This window comes from Camelus bactrianus, chromosome 19, assembly GCF_048773025.1.
Source record: "Camelus bactrianus isolate YW-2024 breed Bactrian camel chromosome 19, ASM4877302v1, whole genome shotgun sequence".
NCBI lineage: Eukaryota > Metazoa > Chordata > Mammalia > Artiodactyla > Camelidae > Camelus > Camelus bactrianus.
In genome coordinates, this window is record NC_133557.1 from 38,250,411 (window position 1) to 38,264,720 (window position 14,310).

A 14,310-nucleotide genomic window follows, 5' to 3' on the forward strand; every position below is an offset into this window, starting at 1 on the left:
AGCAGCCCCTCCCATTCCTCAGGTGGCAGCCCTGATCCTGTATCAAGGAGCTGCTTCTCCCACACAGGTTACAGCCCTGATCTGACCTTCACGACATCCTGCCTTCCTCTGCCCGTGGGTGTGCAAGTGCCCCAAACTATAGCCCTTGTTGGAATAGGAGGTGTGAGTCCAGCGAGACCAAGACTGAAAGTGCCTGGCCTGACCCAGTGACGGGGAGGGCGGTTCCGCCACCACCGGTTCCCACTGTGCATCCCCATCCCCAAGTTTGCTTCAATCTCTGTCCCTTTTCTAGGCTGATTTAGGCTGGCTCTTCAGGCTTTTCTTCAGCTCTGAGAGCTACCCTGCATGCTTTGGACATGCTGCTTACTTGTTTTCATTAGTTAGAGCTGGTTTCTGTTGCTTGCCACCCCAGGGATCCCAAAGAAAACTGCTAATGAATGAGGTTCAATATCAACAGGCAACTTACGGAGGTTTGAATTAAGTTGGGTATCTCCCAAGACAGACCCCTGATAAGATCTTGGGTGCAGGTGGTTTATCAGAGTGGTGACCACAGGAACTCAGGGTGCCATTTGTAAGTGCCAGTCTCTTAGCTCTAAGCCTGCCTTTCTGCCCTCTGGTGCCAGAGCTGGAACCTGGGACCTCCTTTCTGCATTGCCAGCATCTCCTCAGTAGGGGAAGGACACGCTGGAGGAGGGAGAAGGGCCTTGCTCCTCCTTTGTCCTCATCGCCCAGCAGGGCTACTTCACCCAGGCAGTGGCAGTTCCTTCCTGGAGCAGCGGCTGAATCCCGTTCTCAGTAACCCTGTAAGAATGATCAGTTTTTTAACTTCATCTTTGGGAAGTAAGCCTTTGAAATTAAGTGATGAAAAGCAGTGTTTCCATCTGTCACAAAATCATACTGGACCTTACACCCTTCAGTATCTGTTTCCAACCATAGGCTGTCTTGAGATTTTACTAACTGGGTTTGAGGAGTATTACATCCTAGGACAAAACCGAAAATTGTTTTGACAATGAACTATTATTAATATATTAATATTTTTTAATAATGAAATTGGCTAGAATAGCACATGGTCACATGGGCTATAGCTAGTTTGTAATACTGTTCATGGTATCATCCATGTAATCAGTACCTAAGCATATGCTTTATAGAAACATCACGCTTTCTGTGGTAGAGACCCTGGTCCTCTCCAGCTATGCCATGCGCTGTCCTACGCCTCTCAGTTGCTTCCCATTTAGGTGGGGTCACTGACCAGGACTGGCCAAAACACAGCAGGTCAAATGACATGTGTGCCTCCTTCATGCTGAGCACAGAACAGTGGAGGAGGCTCCACGGGCTCTCTTTTCCTGCCTGCTGACTGTAGCAGCCTCGCGTTGTGATTACAAACCCGAAGACTGACGGCTGAAGCAGCCTGAATCCCTGAGTCACTGCATGGAGGTCTGTGTCCTTGAGGAGTCATCCAGTTCCTCAGCGAAATTTGTGTAAAGGATAACTGAACCTCTGTGTGTTAAACTACTGAGATTTAGGGACTGTTCGTTACTACAGTATAACTTAGTCTAGCCCAGAGACTATAGCCCAGAATAGTGTTTCTAAAAGACCTTTGAGCACGACTTACAATAAGAAATTCATTTTACACGGTGAGCCAATACACACACTCAGACACACACACACATTCCTGAAAAAAGATATCTCAGGAAGCAATATTTATCATTAATATTCATGATCTACTCTATTCTATTCCAAAATGCTGGTTTTGACTCCCTAAATTTATGTTACAACAGCTAATGGTTGTAACTTGAGTTTGAAAAATGCTGCTACAGGTCATAATTTGTGTATGATTTATTTGCTAATCATAAATCTTTCATACATATTTATGAAAGCAAGCTTTCTGGATCTCTCTTCGGCGACTTTTTATTATCTGCTCCCAGAATGGATGGAAGTGTTTTTCTGTAATACATACCACATCCCACGTAATTTCTGGAAGGTAATGTTTTATTGTTGAATCTCCTAATTTACATCATGTATTTTTAAATTTGCTTATAAAATTTTGTCACAGAGAATAACAACGTTAACTTGATTAATCATTATTCACTTATTTTCATTTTTAAAATAAATGACTATAAATAGCTGTCTCTTGCATTAGGAGCATAAAAACCTCACTAGCAAGACATATTTTAGTGTTAATACTGGTGCAAAAAATGAAATAGAGACCAAATATTTTTAAATAGCACTATATATATTTTTATGTACTGTATACTCATATCAAAACTTGCCATTTCTATTAAGAAGCTGATAAGTTACTCTCTAATTTCATAAATTATACCATAACTGTGAAAATATGGACAACTATTTCTTATCTGTGCTGCTATATAAGACACAATGTTTATACAGGGAGGCGCAAAATTACAGAGAGGTGGATGAATGGGAATCGAGGAACATTTCACCTGAATTTCCTCTGGCTTTTTTGTTCAGCCAGAGTCATCTTGATACCCTCTGAATATTCTTTTAGAGATGAATATGGTGTCTGTTTCTTCAATAAATACGCATACACACATTTTAGGTATATGTGTGCATATACAGTTATACAAGCGTATACAAAGATATATACACATATATACACACGTGTATATAGTCTGCATTGGTATACATATTTCTGTGTGTACTTATACACACACAATGTCCTTTGGTTTATTTTCAGACTGTTAATGTAAAATGAAATTTTGATGGCATCCATTTATTTTTTTTTCTTTAAATCTAAACTGGTTTAAAAAGACCTTCATGACATGTAATAAATTTCTTTTAAAAATCATAAATATTACATTGTAAAGCATTTTATAGAGAAGGTCACATGGTGCTAGAGAAGACAGAAATTCATGCCAATGTGGGGGGTAGAATGAAAGAAAAGGAGTTTTCCAGGCTTCTCTCTCAGAGGTGCCGCCTTCAGAGAAAGGACCCTCAGGCTCCTGTGCTGCTGGCTTTGAGTAAAGAGACACCAGGCTCCCCACGGGAGGGGAGAAGTGGAGATGGAAGAGGTTGATTGGTTCTTGGGAATCAAATCAAACAAACAAAGTTGTTTCCTGGGAACGGGTGGGCATTTGGGATTGGGGAGGAGGGGCCAATCCTTGGGTAGGAAACTTCTATTTGGAGTTGACAGTGGGGGCGAGGGAAAGTGCCACCTGTGGGTTGCATGGTAAACCCCCTCCTGGACTGCTCAGCTGCCGAGATGGTGACTCAGTGCTCCCCCTACAGAGGTCTCCTCTTGCTTCCGTCAAGCCTCAAGTCACTGGGGGCTGAGCTGGCTTGTCCCTCCTTCAGCAGAAGAGGCTCTGTACAAACAGGGGCCTAGGTGGAGACGGCCCCAGCCCTCTTCAAACACACCCCCTCGCCCTCCACACACCTCTTATGGAACATTGGCCACTTCTTGGACTCATCAAAGAAACCACAGCATGAGGAAGTATGGCATTTCCCACCAGTCACGTATTTTGGAGATCAAAGCCCGAGCAGGTGTGTGGGAAGCTGTCAAAAATACTCACCTTGCCCGTTGCTTCCATCAGTTTAAGAAGCCCCAGAGTGACTTAGGAAGAGGAATATTCTTGTGTTAAAAACGACCAAGCTATACTTTCCCAGCCAGGTTGCCAGTCCAGCCTTGCCTTTTTTCCCTTTTGGGGAGCTATGGGAGGAACCCCAGAAAATTGGGGCTAGGATGAAATCTACACGTACTGAGAGTACACTGGGCACCTCTGGCAGTTTTTACCGTAACTCAGAGCAGTAGCTGGACAAAGGACAGCCAAGCTACTTAGACTTTACATTTGTCACGCTGGTGAGTAGGATGAGCTACGATGTCGGCATTGGTGGTAAGGTTTCCAACGCCCCTGCTTTCTGACTCTCTCTTCCCCGTCTGGTAATTAGGGCTCTCAGAGATGGCATCTTTTGAATCATGCCACCTTCATCTACATCACTGAAAAATCTTGCTAAGTCAAAACGTCTTTCCCCAAAGGATGTACAGCCTCTGTGCTTTACATCAGAGACCCAGATCTCACCCTCTGTCATAATCTTGGATTCTCTCTGTAAGTAACGGATCCTCAGTTGAGACCATGAATAAATGTCCTCGGAGTCACCGTGTGTGCAATTTTAGATGCATTCTCTTCTCTTCTATGAAAGAAAATGGAGGGGAAAGCTGTCCCAGGGCTGTTTGCAGGATGTCACCTACCTGAATGACACAAATAAACAACTTCGAGTCACAAATAGGAAATACGTGTTGGTAGGAACACTGTATTTGGGGCATAGAATAGAAAAGATTGCTTCCATCGTAATGAAAATCATTGACAGTGAGCAAAGCTTCAGATCAAGAAGTTGGAATCGCTTGTGTTGGGGGGACAGTCATCGCGGGGTGCCTGGCAGGGTGTGGAGCGAGGACCGAGAGGCGGAAACGCGGGCAGGAGGTGCGGCGGCGGTGGCGGCCAGGCGGCGGCGCTAGTTCTTACCCAGGATGCTCTTCAGGCTTCTCTCCACAGCTTCGTCCAGCTCCTCCTCCAGCTCCTCCTTCTTGGACATGGCCAGCTTGGACTGGTAATCCCTCACCACCTGGTCGATGTAAGGCGCGCTCTGCGTGCCGTGTAGCATCAGTGTCCACTCCTTCAGCACCCCCTTCTGGGGCGCGCTCCCCACAAAGCCCAGCTCCAGGGTCCAGGTTCCTCGGGCGTCCTCCCCCCAGGTGTGGGTGGTCATGAAGGGCCACTTGTCGAAGCCCACCTTGGAGTCGTCGTCCCTCGGGCGCCGGCTCAGCAGGATGGACTTGGTGCCCATGGGCGACGTCATGTTGATGTTCAGGTCTCCTCTCCTGGTCGCGTTGACCGTGATGACAGCTTGGACGTGCTCCAGGTAGCGGACGAAGTTTTCCTTCCCTTCACATGCGTCGGTTGTGAGTGTCAGCACCAGTTTGCCAGTGGATGGTATTTTCCTGAGGGCAAAGTGATGGGGAGATGTGGTCAGGGGAGGGGCACACCATCCCAGGGCTTCTGAAGACAGCTTAGGGGGCGGGAAAGAGCAGAGGCTTTGGGGTCATTCTTACAGCAGCTGTGTGACCTGAGCCCATCACCTACACTCTCTGAAGCTTCTGGGTCCAAGGGGGATGTAGCAATGCTGTTGACACCATTCCCAGTTCTCCTAAGTCACTTCTGGGTTCACCTGCAGCCGCGGCTCCTGTGGCCGCTGACTGCATCCCACCTCAGGTATCAGCATCTCCCACCTTCTGTCCTGGAGCTCTTCCCTGCACTGTGGGAGCTTCCTCCGCCTGTGTGCAGGCTGGCCCCAAAGCCTCAGCGATATAATCTTGTAGGGAAAACCCTCTACCGATGACTGACAGAAGGTGGTGAGTAAAATATACCCTGGCTTCCCGGTTCCCAGTAGGGACAACTCAACGTCCCCAGTGGGATTGAGCCTAGTTGCCCTTGGTGGCAACGTGCCTGTCAATGCATCATCAATACATTCTTCATTGGATTGCTTCCTCCTCCCTGTTGACATCTCTACCACACTTGTTTTCCATGAGATCATCTCTCAAAAAACGGTCAGCACCCAAGTACCTTCAGGGTCTATTTTTGGGGCAACCCAGACCGAGACAAGAGCGTGTATGCTTTTCTTTTAAAGTACTAAGTACCTTGATAAAGAGAGATTATTGCTAATGTGATTGTTATTACTATCATTAAAACAAAAGCTGAAGTTGGATTGATTAATCCTGATGAAGAACAGACCGCCGAGTGATCAGGGGAATTTGGGAGTCTCGTTAATCGTAGAGCTGGAGCCCCGTGGAGGGTCAGCTGTCTTTCCATACACCTGATCTCCTTTCTGGAGATGGCCTCCTTTGAAGGTGAGATGTGTGAAGGTTCTTGCACCAGAAATGTAGTAAAGGAAGCTACATTTGAGGATTACATGGTGTAGAGGAAATACTACAGACTTCAGAAATAAATCTATTTGGGTTAGAATTCTGCTTCTATGCTTACTGGTCAGGAGAGCTTGGGCAAATTATTTAAATCCTTGAAGTCTCATGTCACTGTGGGTGGGTCTGGTGAGAATGAAAAAGGCCACATGGGAAAGCACCGAGCCCAGTGCCTGGAGCACGGTCCCACTTCCCTCCCCTGGCCCTTTGCCCATGTTAGTATCCCCCCCGAACATGGCTTTTATTTTGGAGAATAAATCGGTGCATATTTTTAAACACATATCTTGTAAAGCACATCTACAAAAAGATGCTAGCCATACACCCAGCTCAGAGCCAAGCCTTGGTTCTCTGCTGCCCTTGGAACCAAGGTGACAAACCTGGGAGGCTGGCTGGAGATGCCCAGCAGCTCACTGATGAAGGTGAGGAACTTAAAAATATATACATAAACAGCTTCACAGAATCCTGCTGTGTGTGCTCTGCAGGACTCTGACGCTGAAGGATGCATCCACTGGCCATGGCGATCCAGGGATGGTGGTGGAGGTGGGGTCCCAAGCACGAGGTTCTGGGGAAATCATCCAGTTTGGTGGAGAGCAGGCATTAGGGCAGCTTTGGAGATGTGAGGATGGCGAGCCACTAGCTGGACCTCTCAAAGAAGATGCTACTTACTCAGAACAGGATCAGAACCTTAACAGGTGAGCTGATGAATGCTTAAGGATCGTGCGGGCTTCAGCCTGCATGCAGGCAGAAAGCCATGTGGGGGAGACTAAAGGTCCAGTTGTGGGCAAGGCGTCTGAACTGTCTGAGTTCATTTTCCTTACCTGTACACCGGGAATATGACTTCCTACCTTGAAGAGTGGCTGTGAAGATAAAATATGTACACACATTCATATGCATTGTACATTTACAAATGTCTAGACCGGCGCTCACCAACAGAACTTTCTGCAATGCTGGAAATGTTCTGCATCTGTGCTAATACGGTAGCCACTGGCCAATTGTGGCTCTCGGGCACTTGGAATTGACAAGTATGTGTGAGGAGCTGAACTTTTAATGAATTTAAATTTATTTAATTTTATTAACTAGCCGCATGTGGTTGGTAGCTTCCGTACTGGATAGCAGAGGCTAATCGTTTGAGTTTGTTCAATCTGAACCTGATCAAGACGCCACCACCACCCAGAACCTCTCTCAGGCTTCTGTTTCGAGCACAGTCTGTTTGTGCCCTGGCTCACAGGCTCTAGGAAAAGCACTTGGGAAAACTGGATCCTGTTATGCAGGTTTTCCAACTACCTTGCAGGAGGCTTCTGGAATGTCCTGAACCTTAGCTGTGAGTGAAATGCCACATTTTATGACTGGGTTTCTACAAAAACAAGCAGGCAGTTCCAGAAAGGAGGCTTTCCTTCTAGAGTTGAGCTTCAGGGGCTTTGGAAGTCCCTGAGACGTACACCTGGAGACAACAGAAGCTGACAGTGATGCCCAGAGCAGGGAGAGAGGCCTTGGCTGAGTCCTGTGTTGCATCTGAGTCCCTTTCGTGTCTTGCAGGACAGCCCGCCTTGAAAAATTCAAGAAGGAAATTCACAAGCCAACGGCCAGAGGCTGTTACCCTGCAGAACAGCCATCCTGGGTAATTTAAAGCATTACCAATCATTTGTCACGTGCTGTAGTCACTGTTGTCATCGGGATTCAAAACACAAGCTAGATTCTAAAAAAGTTTATTTCTGTCCCCATTTGCACCCAGGTCACTGACGGACTAGAGTTCACACAGTGACAGCCTCTTTATAAGTCAATTTGTATTAACTCTGGCAGAGAAGTGACATTGCTTTCCTGGGGAAAATCTGAAAAGATTTCTTTGACTGGCTAAGAATCAGAGATGGGAATGGCCACTGTAGCTGGAAATTGGAAGCTGGCAGTTTCTGTAAATGAACAAGGTCCCTCACTCAAGAAAGAAGTTATCCCAGGGCTGGGATGACCTCTTACAATAGGAGATCTGGATTGGGCTAAACCTGAGAGCCTTCAAGCACACCCTGGCGCAGGGGACTTCCCTGGCTGATGGCCGGGTTCCCTCTACAGCTGTGTGAGCTTTGGCTGCTAAAGGCTCTCAGCTGCCCCTTTCTCTGCAGAATCGCCCTCAGGCCCTGGGAGCTGCCTTATCTGGGAGGTCATATGTTCTGCGCATGCTGGTGCCTGGCTGATACGGGGATGTATAAGGCCAGCGCCCTTGCCTCCAAGTGGGGCAATTTTGTGGTCCTATTGATGCTCCAGAGCCCCCGGTAGATCAGGCCACACCCACATGTTACCTGATGCCACATCTGGCTCAGCTGCCTTCTGTCCATCCTGAGCCTCCCACTCCCTTATGGTTCTTCCTGGAAAGCCCCCCCTCAATACATCGCATACACATGAACTCATCCTCAAAAATCTGCTTCCAGGCCACCCCACCCAAGACCGGTGTTATCTGTTCCTAGAGAGCAGATTGGGAAGGAAATAACCATATCCCTCTGCTCTGCCGTGGAGGCCTGTTGGCTGTTCATGGCACATTAACCCTACAAATGTGTCTCTCTTCCACCATGTGGGGTCAGCCACTCCCACTTACTTCTTTTGCTTTCTTTAGAAAGCCGAGTTAAATAAAAAAGCCCCTTGAGAAGCTGCTGTAGGGACAGACCTGGGCTGGGGACAGCCCTGTCACATAGCACATCGCAGGGGTGCCCGGGATTCTAGGCCTTGAAGCAGCCCTGACAGCAGAAGGAGGGAGGCGGGCATGTCCCAGGCTGGCTGTGCTTCTCCCAGGAGCCCCGGGGGTCACGGGGCAGGCATTAGCGACAGGGACAAGGAGAGAGAGGATGGCAAGGGTGACATGGGGGAAGTGGAACAAAGGCTGCCCATTGCCAGATCTCAGGGTCTTGCTTGAGAGCTGGGAAGGTGAGGGGAGGCTGAGAGAATGATTGGAATTTCACCATGCACCTGGAGAGGCAGAAGGACAGGCTGGAGCGGGAACGGCTGGTTAGGACTCACAAATTATCCCAGAAGCCTTAGGGGCCAGAAGTCCTTCCAAGGACACCTGGGCCCCTGGGGAGACTGGCTTCTTTTAGCACCTGGAGGAACTGCCTGCTCCCCAAACGCCCCATCTTGACCGGCCAGGTGAGCTGCTCACTGCCCGCATGGGGCCCCTGGGAGGTGGCATCCCACTGGACTCTCCTTGGAATGTTAAGTCACTTTGAAATTGACTTGAAATGGAAAGTCTGGTGTGAAGCCAAGCGGCAGCAAGGTTGGTAGGAAAGAAACACCACCCCTCTCACAGGTGCGCTGGCATCAGGGGCCTGGGAGCAGTCCTCGTGGGTGTTTCTCACCCTCTTCTTGCTGCCTTGTGTGTTCTGACTTTCCTTCCACAACCGTGTGTAGCTTTTATAGGAAGAAAAGGAGTACGATTCATTCTTATTTTAAGGGAACAGGGGACAGGTGCTCAGGAAAAGTCAGTTTATAAGAAGATTGAAATAGGAGATGGTGGTTTGTGAAACCGAAGGCAACTCTGCAGAGACCCTCAGCTAGCCCCAGAGGCCACGTCCTGGAACACATTCACTGCAGAAAATGAGGCACCCACTGGAAGGGATGAGCCACCCTCTGAACTTTCAGAGAATATGTACCAAAGCCTGGTGCCCAAGTCCTATAAGGGCAAACTGGGGGGCCCAGGTGTATCTTACCATCTTCATTTTATTGCATAGTGCGGCAAATGAGGGCTCAGTGGCTTTGTGCCTAGAAATGGGCATTGCTTTCCGGGGGCCTGCGGACTGCTCTGTGGGCTCTCAATCCTCAGCTGTGTGATAAAAGCAAGTCGTTACGAAGCTGTAGTTGTGTTGCTAGAATAGTGACTGGAATAATGAGAGCTGTGCTTCCCCAAGTGCCTGGGACATCTGCTACGTGGCGGTCACTTAAGAACAACAGCGGTCACTGTGATGTTCTCTCTTTCCCACGTCACGTTGTCGGGGGGGGGGCGTTAACTCACACAGGAGACACTGCGGCTCAGAACTGACCTGTGCACATCCACGCAGCCGAGAACGCCCTCTTCTCTCTCTCCCAGGCTGCTTCTGGCAGTCACACCAGGTTTGAAAACTGATTTCCACATTCATTTAAAATCCAGAGTTTGCCACACCCTTCAAGGAGCTGAGTGAACCAGGGAGGGTGGGGGCGGCCGGCACAGGATAGTGTGCTCTGGGGACATGTGGCCTCTGCCGGCGGGGCCTGAGTTTGCTGCACTCACTGCACTTGGCTGGTCCAGTGCAGATGCTCCCAGCCAGTTCTATTTTCCCTTTTATTTCAGTCAAGCACCCTTCACTGACTCTCCTGATAAAGCCTCTTTAGAAAATTGCTTTTCAAATTGACTGCCTCTCTGGGAAGATTAACACCAAGGAAACTCATAAACCTGACAGTTGCCGCTCAGCGGCTCAGCGGCTGTTTCTGGGCAGCCCCACACATCAGAGAAAGTGCCAGCTGCCAGGGCTGTGGACCCCTCCATCCTCGTCCCTGAGAAGTTCTATTCCAGGTGATAAAAAGCTTCTTCTGCCAGAGGCACAGCCAGCCTGGGCGTTGCACTCAGGACCTCCTGGTCCAGTGCCTGAGTTCCCTGACAAGCACGCCCGCCCCAGACCGCACTCAGCTGCATCTGAGAACAAATCCAGGTGAGGGGTGGATGGAGGAGCAGGGGGCACAGAGGGGCTGCAGAGCCCTTCCTGCAAAGCGGGGCCACCCCCTGGAATTTCTCTGCCTCTTCTGGAGGTCCTATGGCCACTGTTTAGACATCTTGCTTGTGCCCAGGTGATGCCAGCTGAATATTCAGTCATTCCAACAATACCAGTCAAGTGACTGCTAAGTGCAAAGTGTTGTTCTAGGCACTGGGGACACACCAGTGAACAAGACGCATGAGGCCCCTTCCTCGTGGAGCCCGAGGTGAGTTAGTGTTGGAGCAGCTGTCGAGGTTCCTTTCATTAAAATCAGTGCTGCTGATTCTGGATGAGTTCCCGGCCAGTTGTGAGCTGTTGGGAAGGTCTCATCTCAGGGCCTCAGATTCCTTAACTGTAAAATGATGGAGTCAGACAGCCTATTTCCAGTGTTGCCTCTGGCTCCAAATTCAACACGTATATGGATGATGACAGAGTGTTCAGTGTTCTTGGAGCGAGAAAGAAGTGGTCGCTCATCGCGGCCCGTATCCGAGCAGGACCTTGTGGGGCCTTCCCGGGACAGACTCCTCCCCCACATCCTCTGCTGTAGCTCCTCTCCAAAGTACCCAGATAACAGCATCTCATGCATATTTCCTGAGTTTCGGGGTGGGATATAGCTCAGTGGCAGAGCATGTGCTTGGCATGCTTGAAGTCCTGGGTTCAATCTGCAGTGCCTCCACTAAAAAAAAATTCCTGAGTTTTTCAGACACCAAAAACCATGACCAAATGGAAGAAAGGTACTCCTTGATGATCATGAGCATGTGGCCCCAGGCCTTCTGGCACCTGAGGATTCATCACCATCAACCAGTCAGAATTGTGCACAGCTGATCACATACCCCGGGACTCCCCGCCCTCAGCTCACCTTTAAAAAGGCTCAGCTGAAACCCTTTAGGGAGTTTGGCGCTTTTTTTGGGGGGGTCATGAGCCCCTCGTTCTTGTTGGTTGATCCTGCAATAAACCTGTTCCTGCTCCGAACTCTGACATTTCCTCTTGTTTGGCCTCACTGTGCCTTGGGCACTCGCGTTTGGTAACAGGCTCACGTTTCCACGTCGCCCTCCCAGATGCACAGAGTGTGAGGATCTGTGCGGACCTGTTTGTCCAGGGCAGTCTTGGAGAATAAGGTCTGATATCAACATGTGCCTTGACCGACAGGGCCCCAGGGCTCTTTCCCCTAAACACTGCAGCCATGGCAGCTTTTGTTAACTGTGGACGTAGCCGATGCGCAACCAGCTGTCGATCCTGCTCTGGTCACACTGCGCACTGCCCGCGAGAACGTTCTGGCCCCCGCCTGCTGCTGGCCCAGTGTCTGCAAAGGCACGAACGCCGGCTTTCCCTTGGCGAGTCCCTCTTTGCAAGTCTCTCCCTCTTCGCAGTGAGAGAAAGAAGTTCCAGCGCCCAGGGCTTTGCAGACGGAGTTGCCGGCCCTGTGAACCAGGGCCTTTTGCTTTATCTTTCTGAGCCTGTTCTCTCACCCAGTCTCCTGTGATTAAGTCAGACAGTAGAAGAAGGTGCCGGCCCAGGGACTGTCCCGGAGCCGTTGTGAGCAGGTGGCAGCTCTGTGCCCGCCTTCTCCCAGGGCCGCCCGTAGGCAGACAGCTGTCCGGGCTGCCGGCATGTCCTGTGGTCTGGGCGTGGGGCTGAGCAGGGGGTGGAACAAGCCAGGCCCTGGCCAGGCTTCCTCGCCGGCTCCACAGCGACCCGCCCCTTCCCGGGGCTGATGTATGAAACCCGCACTCTCCGTTCTGCCCGCACCAGGTCCAGCCCTCCTGCCACGGTGTCTCTGTCGGCTGCGCCTTAGAGCTGAGCTGTCCAAGACGGGAGCCCACGAGCCGCACGGGGCTCTTTCAACTTAAAGGAGCTGAGCTTAAGTCAAGCAGAAGCTTTGGTTCCCTGGTCACCCTCATTCACACTTTGAGCGCTCCACAGCCACAGGCTATTGTATCGAACTCTCAGATACAGAGCATTCCACCGCTGCAGAAAGTCTCCTGATGCTTCTGAATCACTCTGAGAATTATTGTGAACTCTAGCAAGGGGAACGCAGCTGTCAACCGCCATTGCATGTTGACTGCGGGTAACGTAGGATTCATCACTCAGCTCCCCGTTTGGACGGTGGTTCCCTAGCTTGGCTCTGTCTGCAGACCCTGGCCTGGACGGGGTCACTGGAAGAGCAGGTAGGGAGTGTGGGGAGGGGGACCGCCCCCAGGTGGGTGTTTCAGAGTCCCCAGGGGGAATTGTTATTGAAAGAAGCCCTCCAGACCCGATGTGCGCTGACCCTCACCTCCTCCAGCAGAGAATCACTGAGGCGCACTGAGAGGCCCCTCGCAGGGGGAGTTCTGGGGTCAGAGGGCCTGGATTCAAATCCTAGTTTGGGCGCCGAGTAGCCGGGTGACCTCAGGCTGCCCTTCTCCCCCCTGAGCCTTTTCGCACCTGCAGGGACACCTCCCAGCTCACAGCGGGGCTGCTCTAATGCAGAGCCTGACACACAGCGGGGACCACCGAGCTCAATGTCATGTAATGAAAAGCCCAGGGTTTGGATTCAGATGGGCCTTGTCTCAGGTCCTGACCTGCCCTTTGTGACCTTGAGCACATTTCTTTCTGCGGCTCAGCGTCCTCCCCTGTAAAAAGTCACGATCGCACGTACCTCCTGCGCTGATGAGGATTCAATACAGAAGGTGTATGTAAAAGGCCTCAGGCCAGGCACATAGTAGGCGCTTCTCCCTGAGACATAACATGGGTAATTTGTCGTTAAAACTGCAAAGTATTGACATCCTGACTGTTGAGGTGAGGCACACCCTCGACACCAAGGGTGGCTGTGACACTGATGTGTATGTAAAGTGTACAACATAGAGCAGGCTCCCCACAAAAGTCAGTCCCTTCCTTCGCTTACACTTACAGCCTCAGGGACCTGGATCAGGTCAGCCAACCTGTTTGGGTCCCTGGGAAGCCTGTCTTCCCAAGCAGAGGGTACCAGGACGAACAGAAATGATGTGTGTGCACGGCAGCTTCCGGAAAACCGGTAGGAACTCTGCAGAGCAGCTATTGTTCTGTATTTTAAAATATTTTATATTTTGTGCAGCTCTGTTTTAAAAGAAGTGATTACATTGGGCTAAAGCTTTGTTTTCCCACATTGTGCCGCTGGGAGCTGCCTTTATGAGATCATGGACTGGTCCGTGGGAAGATACACACGGCTCTGCCGTAGCCACTCGGTACCACTTCCTGGGAGCTCAGCGAGAGGACAGTGAGGACACTGGCCCGTGGGAGGATGCTGTAGGTTGCAAGGATACACAATTTTGAATTCATGCAAGGGTCAGGCAATTACTGTATCCAAAATTCTAGGAGATTATTATTATGTAATTCTAGGGGATTATTATCCACAGGTGTGACACTGGAGTGTTTAAAGGCATGGAGGAGGGGAAAGGCAGGGTTACATGTGCGGTAGCCAGCTTTGTGAGAGCTTGTTGTCCCAGTAAAGCCTCCCAGCAGCCTGGGGAGGAAAGAGATACCAGCTCCACTTCACTGGGGAGGAGAGAATGAAAAGGCTATTGTTTCAGGGTGGTAAAAATTTAGGTGGAAAAAACGGTACGTATTAATTTTCACTAACTTCTCAGAGGAATGTAGCTTCTTTTTTGATTATGAACACAGGCCACATGCCCGAGGAGTATGTGGCACTTCCTC

At 50.0% G+C, this 14,310-nt stretch overlaps 1 protein-coding gene across 1 annotated transcript in view; it reads right to left on the minus strand.

Annotated features, from left to right (window-relative positions):
• Nucleotides 1-1,978: 1,978 nt before the first annotated feature.
• Nucleotides 1,979-14,310, minus strand: part of PCSK2 (proprotein convertase subtilisin/kexin type 2) — a 220,561-nt gene continuing 208,229 nt past the window's right edge. The window contains exon 12 of the mRNA XM_010972898.3: nt 1,979-4,957. Within this exon, the coding sequence (XP_010971200.2) occupies nt 4,471-4,957 (487 nt within the window). The 3' untranslated portion in view covers nt 1,979-4,470. The remainder of the gene's footprint in view (nt 4,958-14,310) is intronic.